We start from the raw sequence: 15,323 nt of genomic DNA, 5'->3' as shown, positions 1-15,323 counted from the left end.
TCAACAGTTCACTCTTTATTATTTTTGCTGACTAGTGTTCCACTGAACTGACCGCAGTTTGGTATTTGTTCTGGTGGGTGGACATTTAAGGTGCACACACTCTAATTATGATGGATTAAGCTCTTGTGAATATTTTTATAGGTCTTTTGTGAACATTTTTTCCATTAACTTTTGATAAAATCTAGGAGTCAAATGGCTGGTCTGTATAGTTAAATGCGTACCTAAATCACTGTGAAAGTGTCAGGCTGGTTTTCTGGTGGTATTAAACCATCTTAAACCTCTACCAGCAGTGCCTGAAGGAACTGGCTGCTTCTAACTATTGTCTACATCATTCCTGTCATGCTCTGTGATACTTCTGACTTCCTAAGTTGATGGCCTCTGTGTCCCGAGGTTGAAATCCTTACTACCCACTCCCAGCATTGCTCAGGCCTTAATAAATAAAAAATTTGGGGGCTGGCGAGATGGCTCAGTGGGTAAGAGCACTGACTGCTCTTCCGAAGGTCCTGAGTTCAAATCCCAGTAACCACATGGGGACTCATGAGCACTTTCCCACTCCACACTGGGTTGTTAACTGGGTTAGTTTTGTGCAAGCAGACACAGCTGCTGTGAATTCAGGAGTGCAGCATCCTATCGTGTCCCAAAGACACTGTTTTCCTGGGTCCTCCCTGAATTCTGGACCTTACAATCTTTCATCCCCTCCTCTGCAGTGGTCCCTGACCCTCATACAGAAGGGGTGTGAAACAAGATGCCCCATTTGTGACTGACTCACTTTCCTTTTAGTCTAACTAGTCCTGAATTTCTGTGTAGTTGCCGCCTACTTTATAGAGAAACCTTTCTGACGAGGTCTAAGAGCTACATTAACCTATTGGTAGAGAAATATATTATGACTGTTTAGCAGAATAATGGTAGTAGTATCCCCCTAAGATCTGTGAGCTCCCCAACCATGGATTCTTGGCCAGATGTATAGTACTAGGTATGTTTCCTCCTGTGGAGCAGGCTTTAAATACAGGTGACCAACAGAAAGCAGTTGGTTACCATCATAACACTTGTGCCACTATTGCAGCCTTAGGGGTCTCTTCCCATGCTGGTCATTACTGTAGCTCAGAGAGTTCTCTGAGAGTAAGACTACTGATGACCCCCCTGTACTGTGGAAACTGGCCAGCAGGGAGGGAGGTTCCTCGTCAGTACCTACTTGATGTCTCCATTTCCTATAACCAGAGAGTGTGACGTCTTCAGCAGTAAGGTCTTACTGTTGAGTTCTGGTGGACACATCCAGTACTGGGCAGTATTTGGTAACCTGGGCCTTCTGGGAGGAACTTTATGTCTTGTGTAGGGTGACTAAACTCTTTTATATGAATATATGTATGGGTGATGCTTGTAAAGTAGTAGTTATCCCTTACCCAAACTCCTCTCCCCACCCCTTTCCGTCTCCCCTTTCCCCTTCCTATACTCTCCCTTTAAGACCCTTGTTCCTCCCCGCCACCAATGGCCCCCTCTCTTGCTCCCCAGATTCTACAGTTACTCCAGATCAAGCACACAAAGCCAAAGATTCAGCGCTGGGATCCACAAATGAGTGTGAAGTGCTTGGTTTGGTTATGAGCGACCTATGCTGTTGCTTTACCTATGAGCTGAGACTCCATCTGTGTCCTCATTCCAACACTTTGTTCTATATGGGATATTTTTCCTGGTTAAGTCATATGCACGGAGCTCACATGGTTTCTGGTGCACCCCAGCTCTGTTGTGCCCTGAAATGGAGTCCTAGTTTCCAGAACAGCAAAAGCATCTGACAGTCTAGCACCAGACTCTTGTTGAATGATCACACCAGGAGCCCACAGCAGCAACTGCCTAGAAGCATTAAAGGAGAAAATAATGAAGTGAAAGATATAATAACCCTGATAGTCCTATACCCTCACTCAGTTTATTATGAAAACATGTTTTAGAGAGAATTTTTGAGCTCTTCTGGCCATAGAGTTTTGAATTTTCTTTATTTAGTCAGTGAGAAATGATGTCAAAGAATCCTCAATGCTGTTCTGTACCGAAGTGAGTCCTATAAATGTCATACAGAAGTTTAGGTAGTGTGTTTTCAGCTGTGGGTGAGTTTGACCTCTGTGTGCTGGGAATTCCTGTTTTATGCTCTCTGCTCTGTGGAGCTACTGGGGGGCGGGGGTGTCTGGATGTGGGCTTTGTAAGCCTAGAACTTAGCATGGGCGGAGTTTACTGCGGTAAGGGTGGCTGTTCTCCTGTAGTGGAGTCAGCTCAGCTCAGTCTAACAGCTGCTATTAATGTCAGAGCAGAAAGGCCTAGACCCAGGGCTTCCCAGAACTTTTCAATTCGAGGGATGACAAGGTGTCATAGTAATGAAATCTCCCAAACAAATTGAAAGGTTAGATTGTGTTTTCTGGGTTCAAAGGGCAAACATAAAATATATGGCGAAAATTTCAATGAAAATAGCTATAGTTAAAAATGTCCCTGTATTAAAAGCTGATTCTATGAACACTTCCAAAAAAGTTGGCTAATTGAAGTATTTTATTTTGTTGTGGCTTTTATAAATCATCCTCGTTATCTTCTCTGTCATCAGGATGACAACTGGGGAGAGACCACCACCGCAATCACAGGCACCTCAGAGCACAGTATATCCCAAGAGGACATTGCCAGGATTAGCAAGGACATGGAGGACAGTGTGGGGCTGGATTGCAAGCGCTATCTGGGCCTCACCGTTGCCTCGTTCCTTGGACTACTTGTCTTCCTCACCCCCATTGCCTTCATCCTGCTACCCCAAATCCTGTGGAGGGAGGAGCTGAAACCCTGTGGCGCCATTTGTGAGGGACTTCTCATTTCTGTATCATTCAAACTGCTTATTCTGCTCATCGGAACCTGGGCACTTTTCTTCCGCAAGCAAAGAGCGGATGTGCCGCGGGTGTTTGTGTTCCGAGCGCTGTTACTGGTCCTTATCTTTCTTTTTGTGGTTTCTTACTGGCTTTTTTATGGGGTCCGCATTTTGGACTCTCGGGACCAAAATTACAAGGACATCGTGCAATACGCAGTCTCTCTTGTGGACGCGCTGCTTTTCATCCACTACCTTGCCATCGTCCTGCTGGAGCTGAGGCAGCTGCAACCCATGTTCACCCTGCAGGTGGTCCGCTCCACCGACGGAGAGTCCCGCTTCTACAGCTTGGGACACTTGAGGTAAGGGGCATGCACACGGAGTAAGCAGAAAGGATGACTAATAACCCTAGAAGACAGATGTTATTAGTCGGCAGGGGTGAGATGAAGCCCTAGAGGCAGATGCTAAGACTGGAGCCCCACCCTTCTCTGGTGTTACTAAGGGCAGTGTGAGCTGTGGGGTGTCTGTGCCTTTCCCGCGATGCTAAGACTGGGGCTTGACCCTTGGTGTTAGTAGGGGCTGGGTGAGCTGTGGGGTGTCCGTGCCTTTCCATGGGACTCTCAGATAAGTTCAGGGTTTTACTGGACTCACACTCTACCTCAATGGCAATTCCCAAAGATAGACACAATGATGGCTACCTACCTTGACTGTGAACTTGGCTTGGGGATAATGGATAAGGTGACTAGTACTTCCATTCTGTCCAAAATGATGCAGCAGATACTTACTATAGCCAAGTTTTGGAATCATCCTAGTTGTTCACCAGCAGATGAATGGATTATTTTTAAAAATTGATAATTTATATATATATGTGTGTATATAATATATATGTATATGTATGTATATATACATATATATGTAATAGAGTTTTATTTAGGTATAAAGAAGAATAAAAATGGACAGAATTGGTGTGATCATGTTAAACAAAGTAAGCTAGACCTACAAGACAGGTAATCCATTTTCTGTCATGCAGACCTAGGTTTTATATGTATATACACACACATATATACACACACACACATATGTATGTATCATATGTATGTATACATACATATATATTTATATGTGTGTGTATATATATACATACATATATATATGTATATATATATATATGATGCACACACATGAAAATAGGAGATCTATTTAGGAAAGGGAAATGGAGGTGCAGGGTGGGAGGAGAAATAGGAAAGGGGGGTGGTGTTATGGGTTAGTGAATATAGTTAAGTACATGATGTACTTTATCAAAAACATTATGAAATGTATAGATTTATACAGCAAGTACACATCACACTCCTGAATTCAGTATTTAAAACTTTAATGCCATTTTTAAAAATGGTGTATCAAGTTTACCCTGGTACCTCAGTGGGATTGTTAGCTCTTCCTTTTTGTTTCCACTCTCAGACAGCCTGTTTGGTCAGTCAATTATGTAGTCACCCTAGTGACTAATAAAGAGTCGGGCTCCAGCCAATGTTGATGACTCATACCTTTAATCCCAGCATCACTAGGCTGAGACAGGCGAATGTCTGTGAGTTCAAGGCCAGCCTGTCTACAGCATAAATTACAGTCCAGCAAGGGTTACACAGAGAAACCCTGTCTCAAAACAAACAAACAAACAAACAACAACAAAAAGAGTCAGACTCCAGCTACAGACTACAAATATGTAAGGACTGAATGTTTTGAAAGTGTTTGTGTAATATGAGAAAGGTTAAAACTCCATCGGTAGCTGGGCGTGGTGGCACATGCCTTTAATCCCAGCACTTGGGAGACAGAGGCAAGGCGGATTTCTGAGTTCGAGGCCAGCCTGGTCTACAAAGTGAGTTCCAGGACAGCCTGTCTCGAAAAACCAAAAAAAATAACCAACAACAACAAAAAACAACCTCCTATCTGTGCATAACTTTAGTGTATTATTCCATGGTTAACTCAAAGGTGAAAGTCTTCTTAAACGTTTGTTTTATAAATAAATGAAGGTAAGTACTCTATGCTGGTTATCACTGTAAAACCTCATGTAATTTTATTCATCCCAGTGTTATGGATAAAGAGCTGGGGTAGAGGGTGTAAGTAATTTACACAACACACCAGGCATGCCCGGCTTTATTCAGGATCCCTTGAATGTCATGCGGTTGGGCTGAGTGAATGATCCAGTTATGACATCTCTCCCTCCGTGCAGAATCTTCTTCTTCCATCTGTTCCCCTCCATATACTTTGAGATCCCTAATGATACACAGTGTGTCTTACTCCACCTGACATCCTTGGTGCCTGGCATGGAGCATGATTCACAGTTGGCAGCCATGTGGTTCCTGGGTGATTGATCCACTGTGGTGGTTTGAATGAGAATGGGCCCCAGAGGCTCATGTATTGAATGCATGGTCTCTAGGTGGTGGAACTATTTGAGAAGAATTAGGAGGTGTGGCTTTGTTGGGGGAGTATGTCAGTGAGGGTGGGCTTTGTGGTTTCCATCCATTTCCATTCATTTATTATTTCTAATCATCTCTCTCTCCTTTCTGCCTCTGCCTGAGAAATGTAAGCTCTCAGCTGCATGCTCTCTGCCATGACAGTCATGGCTATGGACTCTAAACCTCTGAAACCATAAGCCCGCAAATTAAATGCTTTTTTTTTTTCCATAAATTGCATTGGTCATGGTATCTCTTCACAATAATATAAAAATAAGTCACCTTGAATGCCTGGCTTCAAAGTTTCACTGTCCTGAGCAGTAAAAGCTGATGTGTCACATGGCAAAGCAGCCAGGGCTGGTGAGAACACCGCTGTGGTCACTAGAATAACTGGCTTTGTCATTGTGCTAGCTACTGTCCAGAGAAGTGGCCCAGCCCCGCTTGGAGTAGATCCCACTGCTCATCCAGTGTCCTGCTGACGTACACTCTCATCTGTGTCCTCTGGCTCAGCTCGTCCTGCCTGAGACAGGCTGCTTTAGTGTTCAAGGCTGCTGTCACCATGATTGATTCCCAGGGGAGTTTCTCTTTGAATTGGTGTGCCATGAAGGATAAGTTGGTTTCTAATCCCCCAGAGATGCTAGTAAAATTGTGGAAGCCAGGAAGCTACTGGGGCACTGGAACCTTAGAGAACTCTCTCCCCAGTCTTTATACTAGAGAAGGACCCCTCCCCACCCGACCCCCTCCCCAGTGATATCTCCCAGGGTTTTCTGGGGATCCCAGGCACTTGGAGAGTCGCTGGCATATGGCTTTGAAGTGGACAGTTGCTCTGCCAAGCCTGAGATGGAGACCAGGGCACAAGAAGATAGGGAGTTTCAGTCAGCCAGTGAGCGGCAGCTATGAAGCCTATTGGCAAACAGCCCAGCTCCGAGGCCGGTTTTGTTGTGATCTATGCTGTGCAGCCAGACCTGTGGTCTCCTAGCAGGTGAATAGCATTTGGGACTGTGGCAGCCACAGACTGTGAAGGACAGATAGCTGTAGCCTTATGTCCCGGTCTTCCTTCTGAGTAGTGTCCGTCCCAGTTGCACAGAGAAGGGTAATGTCTTCCTCACCTTAGGTCAGTCCAGGTTGATGGGAGGAACAATCCCTTCTGGGCTCCCACTCTTCTCAAAAACAGGTTGACCTCACCCCTACATGAGACCTGGGTGCAAATGGAAGGGGCCGACCCAACGGCCCCTGCAAAGTAGGAAAAGAATCCCTGTCAGCAGCTTTGCTATGTGGGTCAGGGGCAGAACTGGGTGGGAGAAGCCAGACTGCTCCCGGACTGCTGGCCCGCTGCTGCTCAGGAAGTTCTGTAAGGCTCACCTCAGGTCCTAGGAAAACTGCAAGTGACATGTCTAACGGGCTTGGAGGGGAGTATTTGAGAGAAATTTCTTCCCTGGGTCCTCACTCTCCCTCCTTTTATGTGATCTGGTTTGACCCTTAGGTGATTCTGAATTCTGAGGTGGAAGGAAAGGTGTCCTGTCTCTCCCTGGACAGCACTAGGTGACCTGTGACAACCAGTTTGCATCACCTGCTGCTCCATGGGCTAAATCTGGCCCAAGCCCAGCCATGGTGGGAAGAACCAGTGGGGCAGAAATATGACTTCTAAGCCCTTTTATAAATTGTTAAAACAGGAGGAAGGGGGGAGCAGGAAGGACAAAGCAAGCCCCAGACATCAGAATAGCAGGTCGTCAGCAGACCCAACCAGAACCCCAGGCCCTTCTGCCTCCCCTTTATGCAAAGCCTTCGCTGCAGAGTGACCTATTGCGCTTAGGTGTGGAGTGCTGGAGAGGTCTTTCTTCTCATTTTCAAAGGAGGTTTTCCTGAATGGTCTGAGCTATTTTTGAGAGTTTTCAAAAGAATGCCTACTCTTTAGGTTCATAAAGAAAATGGGCTTCTTGTTAGCACTTGTAAAAGGCCCTTGCTGTGGCTTTCCTCGTGAGCAGGGATCATTAGGGGTTTATTTGAAAACCTTCAGAAATGGAAGAGAGTATTGTTGCAGACTGTGAAATTCCATAAATAGATGTAAGATATGACCTAGCTCTTAACTGATGCCTTAGGTGTTACGTGGGCTTTTTATATTTGGACTTAATTTACCCCACCTCTGGGGGTCAGGGCAGGTGGGACAACAGCTAACATCTCTTCCAGTTGAGGACAGGTTAAGGGACCTGTTCGCAGTAGCAGGTGCAGGTTCGCAGGTAGCACGGTGCAGTTCATTGCCCACCTCTGTTCTCCATGGTTCTCCGGGTGGGGGTGGGGTCTCAGCCCATGCACATCCCACTTGTCAGGTTTTCTCAGTGATTTGCTAAATTTTCTTTAACTTTACTAGAAATATAATTTATTTTTTAACTTCCTGTGTGAGGGGAGAAACCCAGATGAATATGGAAAACAGATCTCAGAATGACTTTTAATAACTGCAGTATTTTCTGTGATTTGAAATCTTAGAAGCAAAACTCAGTAACTATTGGAACAGACACTCCTGTAGCTGACAGTGAACAGCTACACAGTAGCTGGCTCCCAGCAGGGGTCAGGTGCTGTCTTGCTTTGAACACAGAACTCAGTCTTCAGGAGAGTCATGTGGGGTGGGCACTGTCTTCTTCGCTGGTTGATGAGGAAACAGAGGCACAGAGAATTCAGGAAGTTCTATAAGGCATTTGTAACTGTGAGAGACATGGCTTGAGCCCTGATGGTCTGGTCTCAGAGTGATCTTAACCTCACATTGTACCGGCCCCTAACAGAGGGTTTATGTCCACGTTTACCAGGTACCAGCTGATGTCATGATGTTATATTCATCCGGCTCTTTCTTTACAGCTGGGTGGACAGGAGGCAGGTGGCAGGTGGCAGCAATGGCTGGCTTATTCTCTCTGGTCCCTTAGACCCACCAGTTCTTAACTGACCAGTTTCCCAAGGCTGGTCCTTGGGTCTGCAGCAGTGGCTTTGAGACTCTCTGACCAAACCGTTCCTACGTTCTCTACTTTCCCTCCTTCAAACCTAGTGCTGTGTAATATCTAGCCTAAAACACAGTAGCTTAAAACAACCATCATTTTATATCGAATGGTTCTGCAGCATGGGTTAGGCTCTACTGGGTGGGTCTTCTCTAAGCCTACTTGAGTCCTTGTGTAATTATGCACACATGGTGAGCCAGCCTGACTCAGCTTTGGTCCTTCTTTGCATCTCCTGAGATACTCTCCATCTCCCACATGGACTCGTTGCTCCTGCATCAGTATCTAGATGTCAGGGGCAGCTTGAGGCTTCGAAGGATGCTCAAGAAGAAGTTCTCAGGCCCCGCAGAGCTCAGGCTGAGAGCCAGCCCAGCAACACTTCTGCTGTGTTCATTCTTGACTAAAGCAAGCCCAGATTTGAAGAGTGTATGTTGACTCACAGTTTGAGCATGTCGTCAGTCATGGAGAGAAAATCATGGCAGCAGCAGGAACTTGATATAGATGGTCACATTGTATCCCCGGTTAGGAGGCAGAGAGTGATGAAGGCTGGAGCTCAGCTATTTTCTCCTCTTTATTCAGCCCAGAACCCCAGCCCAGGGGATGGCACCGCCCACAGTTACAGTGAATCTTCCCACTTCTAATGAACTCAATCTAGGTCATCTCTCATAGGTATGCTCGGAGGCTGACTTAATCTCTTATAGGGCTATATCTTAGGATCTTCTCGATCAGTGATTCTCAACCTGTGGGTCTCAAACCCTTGAGGGTCAAATGACCCTTTCACCGGGGTCACATGTCAGATATCTTGCATCTCAGATGTTTATATTATGACTCATAACCACAAAATTACGGTTATAAAGTAGCAACAAAATACTGTTATGGCTGGGGGTCAGTACCACGTGAGGAACGTATTAAAGAATTTACAGCATTAGGAAGACTGAGAACCACTGTCCTAGATCCCTGTCAGCATCTCCACCTCAGACTCCTCAGCCCTAGTCTGCTTACCTTTACGTTACATATAGTTCTGATATTTAATGTCTATATCTTAAAGGACCAGAAATATGTTACAAATGGGGACAGAGTGCTGTTCTAGGGTTGTACAGGAATATTAATACCTTGCTGATCATCAGCCAAAGGAAGAAGAAAAGTGTTGTGGTAAATATTGGGGGTGGAAGTTGGGGGTTTCTGCCCCACCTTAGATCTTTTAGTTCCCCCAAAGACTCAAAACCGTTATTTTTATAATAAACCTTAAAAGCACAAATATCATCCCTCTATGCTATTTTGTCTGCTTCCCAGTCAATAACCCCAGGATATAACTTGCCACGTTCTGCCTGGGACCCTCCTACTCTACCATGCAGGCCCTCATGGCCACGTGCTTACGAGCCACCTACCTCATGGTATCTTTTTTCTTCCTCTCCTCTCTCCTCTTCTTCCTAGTAATCTCTGTCTCAGACCCCAACCCCTCTTCTGCCCAGCTATGGGCTGTAGGCATCTTTATTCAGCCAATAGTTTTAGATTAAGGAGTAAGGTTACATAACACTTCTTGAGTATGTGAGGATCTCTTCATTGGCCACAACTAGATCTTGGGGTGGGGTGGGGTGGGGGGCAGTATAAATACATAGCAATAAACTAAACCTCAACAGAAAGGAACCCACAAAGGCCCACACAACTCACAGCACTGTGGGTTTTAACTGTTGTTGGCGGTGTTTTAATTCTTCATTCAGTAAGACTATGAGCGTCTTATAAATTGACATTGAACATGAACCCCTTCTTCACAGGGTTGGTAGCTAACCAGAGAACCTTCTCTGCTTGAAAAGAAATGACCCCGGGATTGCTTTCTAAACCATAGGAATGCATGATTGATTATACACAGTTGCTGAACAGCTTTGTTGAGAAGACATTTTTATGTTCCTTCTTCCACATACATGGTGACGCCCTCATCCCAGTTTGGAGATAGGCTGCTAAGGAAATAGTTGGGCTTAGTGGAAGTCATAGGCTACGAATCTAGTCCGATAGGATTAGTGTCCTTGCACCCAGACCCCAGATAGCCTACTCTTCGTGTGCACACGTACACAGACCGTGTGAGACACTGCCAAGGCAGTCATCTGAAAACCAGAATAGGAGTTCTCCTAAGAACCAAATTGGCTTTACTCTTGGACTTTCGGCTCTCGGAACTGCGAGAGAACAATTTATGTTGTGTAATCTACCCAGACTCGTACATGTTGTCATAGCCCAAGTCAAGATAGGGATATTATCAGTACTAGCAATTTTTACCCTAAAGACCAGGAATCTGTGGGGTGAGTAAGCACATGTTGCCCCTAATGAAACAGGGCTGGTCTTGTCGTCTGGGTGGCTCACCCACACATCTCTAGGCATGAGTATGGGATTTTCTTCCCCTGGTTAGTCTATGTTTTTTTAATTAAAACAAGGACAGAGGAGTCTCCCAACAGTTAGCTTACTCCAGCATCTGGGAAGTCTTAAGTCCCTGACTCTGACTCCAGTAGTATCTAAGCTGGTCTTCAGGCTGCAAATCTAGCTCAGCTGTAGGACTGGCCCAGGCCTCCCCTCCCACACTGGAAACTAACACCAAGGGTCTTGGGAGGCTGTGGAAGGCCCAGAGCCATGGGCCGTGGCACCGAGGAACGTTCTTAAATGCTTACTGGAGTTTTTGGTTCATGCTATTACTATCGTGGTTTCATATATAAACTGTTATTTTTAGAAATGGGTGTTTTCATTTGTAACTACTTTCCAATAACGGTATTTTAACAGTCCCCGTGCCCACTCCGTTAAAAAGCAGTGGATAAAAATGAATGCAAGCTTAAGACTAGAGGGTGAAGGGTTTATTCAGGCAGAAGGAGAATTTCAGGGCAAGCTCGGGAGCTGCCGTTTGTGGTTTGCTGCTGTGGTACCTCTTAAAAGTGGCTTTAATGAGAGTGTAAGTTTCTGGACATTGAAGCACTGTGTTTATCCAGCTGTTCTTATGGCGTCCGCCTGCAGCCTCATGCTGAGGCCAGAGGATTCACCTCTCACAGGGTATAGCGCGCTATGGAAGGGAAGGTGCTTTCCACTCCCTTGGCGTGCATGTGTGTGCGCGTGCGCGTGCGCGTGCGCGCGCGTGTGTGTGTGTGTGTGTGTGTGTGTGTGTGTGTGTGTGTCTGTGTGAATGTTGGGAGTGCGTGTGTGTGTTTGTGTGTGTGTGTGTGTGTGTGTGTGTGTGTGTGTGTGTGTGTGTGTGTGTGTGTGAATGTTGGGAGTGCCTCCTAAGGGCCGTGCTTGTGTATGCTTTCCCAGGAGCCACGCTGATGTGGAAGGCCTTCCTGGGGACCATGTTTGTATGGAAGCCATTCTGGTCTTTCCCTTAGGTCTTTGCTGGAATGAACAGCCTACCTGGAACCCACGCTAGTATAGACAGCTTACTTGGGGGCGACGCTGAATAGAGAACCTTCCTCGGGGCAGGGTTAGTCTAAATACCGAGGACCCTGTTGGTGAAGGTAGCTGTCCTAAAGAGAAACAGCTATGCTTCCAGAACAAGTGGTGAGCCTTTCCCTCAAGGGTTTATGTGGGTTGGTCCCACACTCCAGCTCCCGTCCATAAATACGGGTGTGATTTTGCTGTCACGGCACTGACAAGCGGGAAGTGGTGACTGGGGAATCCTTCTGTCTCATTGGCTGGCATTCAGATCTGTTCCAGGTATAGCTTTGCCCGCCCTGTCTTTGTGATCAGAGATCCCATTGGGTACCTGTTAACCTCTGGATCCCAGACTTATCGTCTACGTTCCCATCTTCCCAAAGCTAGCGGTGCTGACGTCGAGGAAGGTGAGGCAGGGAAGAGAAGGCCAGCAGAGCCTCTCGGGTGTGTGTGTCTGCAGGCCTTCTTAGCCTCTGTCTAGAGAGATGCTTTCAAACATACTAGGCAGGCACCTCTTTGATCCTTAGGTCTCTAGTGTTTATCTTAGTGCGATTCACCATGGCAGTGTGTGAAAGGAAGAAAGGCCAGTTCCTGGATAGGGACTGTTGCGAGGTTGAATTGACAGTACAGGGAGGTGACAGTAAGGTGGGGATCTGTACTACAGCCTGAAGCAGAGCTGCAGCCCTCTGGGGAGCTAGTGGCAGGGCCATGGCCTTTGCCTATAGCAATAGGTCTCTTGGGTACCCAGTGGGAGAGGGCTCCTGTATGCCTGGCTCTGGCTGTGACTCATCAGACTCAGAAGGAGAATGTCTGTCAGTACCATCAGCACACTCGGGGCCCTGCACAGGATGATGAATAATGGCCAGGGAGTATCACACCCATGGCGGCTTTGTCCTGTTTTTCTCCTAAGACCAGAAGCAGGTTTCTCTTACTGTGGTTACACTCACAGTATGAAACTAGGTGTCTCTCAGGGCTTCACTTTCACTATAAACCTAAAATGGGGACAGTAAGAGCATAGGTGTCCCCGAGCCTGCACTTTGGAGACCCTTCCATGGTGACTCAGTCCTGTTCTGTCTTGGAGGTCTGCCATCAGGGTCCCTGGTTTTCCATCTGCTCACTCTTCCTGCACTACTGATAAGGATACACTGTGAGTCTGATTTAGAGCTGCCGGGCATGGATCACCAGTGAATCCAGGCAGTGATGGACTAGCGCTTTTGGCAGCCTCAGCAGCCAGCCAGAACAACTGATCTGCTTCCCTCCTCGGGTGGTGGTGTGCCCCGTGGTTCAGGATCACAGGCTGTCCGAGTACCAGAAATGTGTCACAAGATGCTTTGTCCTAGGAAGTTCACCCTGTCTCCTGGGTTAGTAAACTTAAGCCAACCCCAGTTTCTGCCCCTTCTGTTCTCTTGAACTCCAAGGTTGTTTGTTCCCTGTTATCTGTATAGGACTTGATCAAGCTACCTTCCCAAGTGCAAACATCTTAATTAAAAGGCAGAAGGTCTGGAGATGTAAACATGTTTTGTGCCTGACTGAGGCAGCAGCACTTGGGGGCAGGGTGCTCCCCTAACTATGTGTGTTTCTCTGGGACTCACACAAATACTGCTGCATGTGGCCCCACTGTATCTTGCTCCTGGTCTGGGACAGTGATGTCCACGCATGCAGAGTGACTTGGCTCTCACTGATACTGCCGGGGAGAATTCACAGTTGGCTGAACGGAAGGCATTGATGGTTGTATTAGTTGCTTACCTGGTTGCTGCTGTCAGACACCTAACGAAAGCACCCTAAGGAAGAAAGGCTTTTCTAGAAGTTTGGCCCAGGTCTTCCTTCCAGTCTCATGCTCCCAGAAATAAGACCCAGACTCTAAATATATTTATGAATAACTTTGCCATATTGCTAGGCTTTTTTCTTATTAGATCATCACTAAAATAACCTATTTATTTTAACCTATATTCTGCCCCATGGCTGGCTACACATGCTCAGGTATCAGGCATCTGCTAGTCACATCTTCCTGGTGGATCTCCCTCCTGGGACACTCCCATGATTCTTTCTGCCTCCCGGATGTTCCACCTCGTATTTCCTGCCTAAGCTATAGGTCACAGGCTTTTTAGTTGACAGGTGACCTGCTCATACAATACACAAGCTCTCCTCTCTCCAGGGATGAACACTGATTCTGCTCCCGCGCTGTGGATATTTCAGAACAGTGCGTAACACCCATTTCTGCTCGCGCTATTCGCTCCACTTGGAATTTTTGGAGCCCAGAGTCCACAGAATGGAGCCAACAGTGACCTGTTAAGACTCAGCCCAGACACTTAGCATTTTCTGCTGTGTAGACCTCAGTTAAAACCCCCATCATCCTCTCCTCATCACCTCCCCTTCCCTCCCCTTCACTATGTTTGCCTCCACCCCTGTCTTATCGGTTAAGCATTCCCATCCTTTGGGTGGTTGTCACCACCTATTGGAGGAGTGGACAGCCTTTTATAAGTCCAGCTTGTAGCTCAGCGTCTGGAAAGTCACAGGTGTTCAGTGTTTGCAGTTGTCGTGATGGGGGTGGGGCAGCTGGTTATTCATCCTCTTCTGAACCTTTTCTGGACGTCAGTGTGGTTGGCTCAAAGGATGGTGATTATATACTCTACACGGAAGTCTTCCCAGATTTTATTGTGATGAGAAACTGTTTAGTGCTTCATCTGTCAGCACATGCCAAGGTAATTGCAATAATGTCCTGACACTGATGTGGGGCAGTTACATGTACGAAACATGCTCACATTTCTGACTCATGGAGAAAGCTGTTTTGTTGATAGAGTGGTATGGATCCAGTTTATATTGGAAAAGGCTGAAACTTAAGAGGGTCTTACCAGTTTGGCCATGCTTTCTCCCCTTGGAGAGGAGCAGAGGATATAAGGGCTTTCTCCTGGATACATCCTGAAGACCAGTGCTAATTTCTGAGTTCAGTCATATATACAGGTTTGGTTGTAGAAAGCACAATCAAGGGGAGAGAAAATGAACAGTAAACAAAGGAATGTGTGTAGAGGTGCACATGTATGTGTGTGAGAGTGCATACTTTTATAGACTTCAGTCCCTCTTTCTGCAACCTAGAGGGGTTAAAAGAGAGATGGTTTATGGCCAAGGTGTTTCCTCCAAGTATGAGATGTTTTCATAAGTACTCCGTGTCTCCGGAGGAAGCAGTAAGGACTAGAAGCAGAAGTTAAAGAGTATTCTGCGTAGTGGGAGAGTGATCTTTTCAGAGGCTGGGGTACTCTCAAAGGAGTGGATTCGGCTTTCTTTGATTCTTGAGATTCTGGCAGAACACCGAGATCACTTTGTTTTCTAGAATTCTGGGCGTGTGTCGGTCAGCTTTCTATTGCTGAAGCAAAGTACCTGAGATGACCAATTTCTAAGAAAAATTAGTTGGGCTCACAATTTCAATTGTGTTCGTTTGTGTTACATACACTCACTCAGCCCCAGTACTTTGAGCTCGCAGCAAGGTAGAGCCATGTGGTGGGGAACAAAAGTCCAACAAAGCTGTCCAACATGGCAGCCAGGAAGCAAAAAGAGCCGACAGGCGATCCCAGAGTCCCCTTCAAGAGCGTCCCCCTGGAGACCTGACTTCCTTCTGCGAGGTTCGACCTTCTCAGGGCTTCACTACTTCCCCAGAGTTCCTCAGGCTGA

General features: G+C 46.5%; 1 protein-coding gene across 4 annotated transcripts in view; it reads left to right on the top strand.

The window, feature by feature from the left end:
* The window catches only part of Vangl1 (VANGL planar cell polarity 1), a 51,162-nt gene that overhangs the window by 17,608 nt on the left and 18,231 nt on the right, over positions 1-15,323 (top strand). For all 4 annotated transcript variants that reach the window (XM_006501395.4, NM_177545.5, XM_017319549.2 and 1 more), the window contains exon 4: positions 2,579-3,186. In XM_006501395.4, the coding sequence (XP_006501458.1) occupies positions 2,579-3,186 (608 nt within the window). The remainder of the gene's footprint in view (positions 1-2,578; positions 3,187-15,323) is intronic.

This window comes from Mus musculus, chromosome 3 (genome assembly GCF_000001635.26).
Source record: "Mus musculus strain C57BL/6J chromosome 3, GRCm38.p6 C57BL/6J".
NCBI lineage: Eukaryota > Metazoa > Chordata > Mammalia > Rodentia > Muridae > Mus > Mus musculus.
The sequence above is the reverse complement of the archived record's forward strand: the minus strand, read 5'-3'. Positions and strand labels throughout refer to the sequence as shown.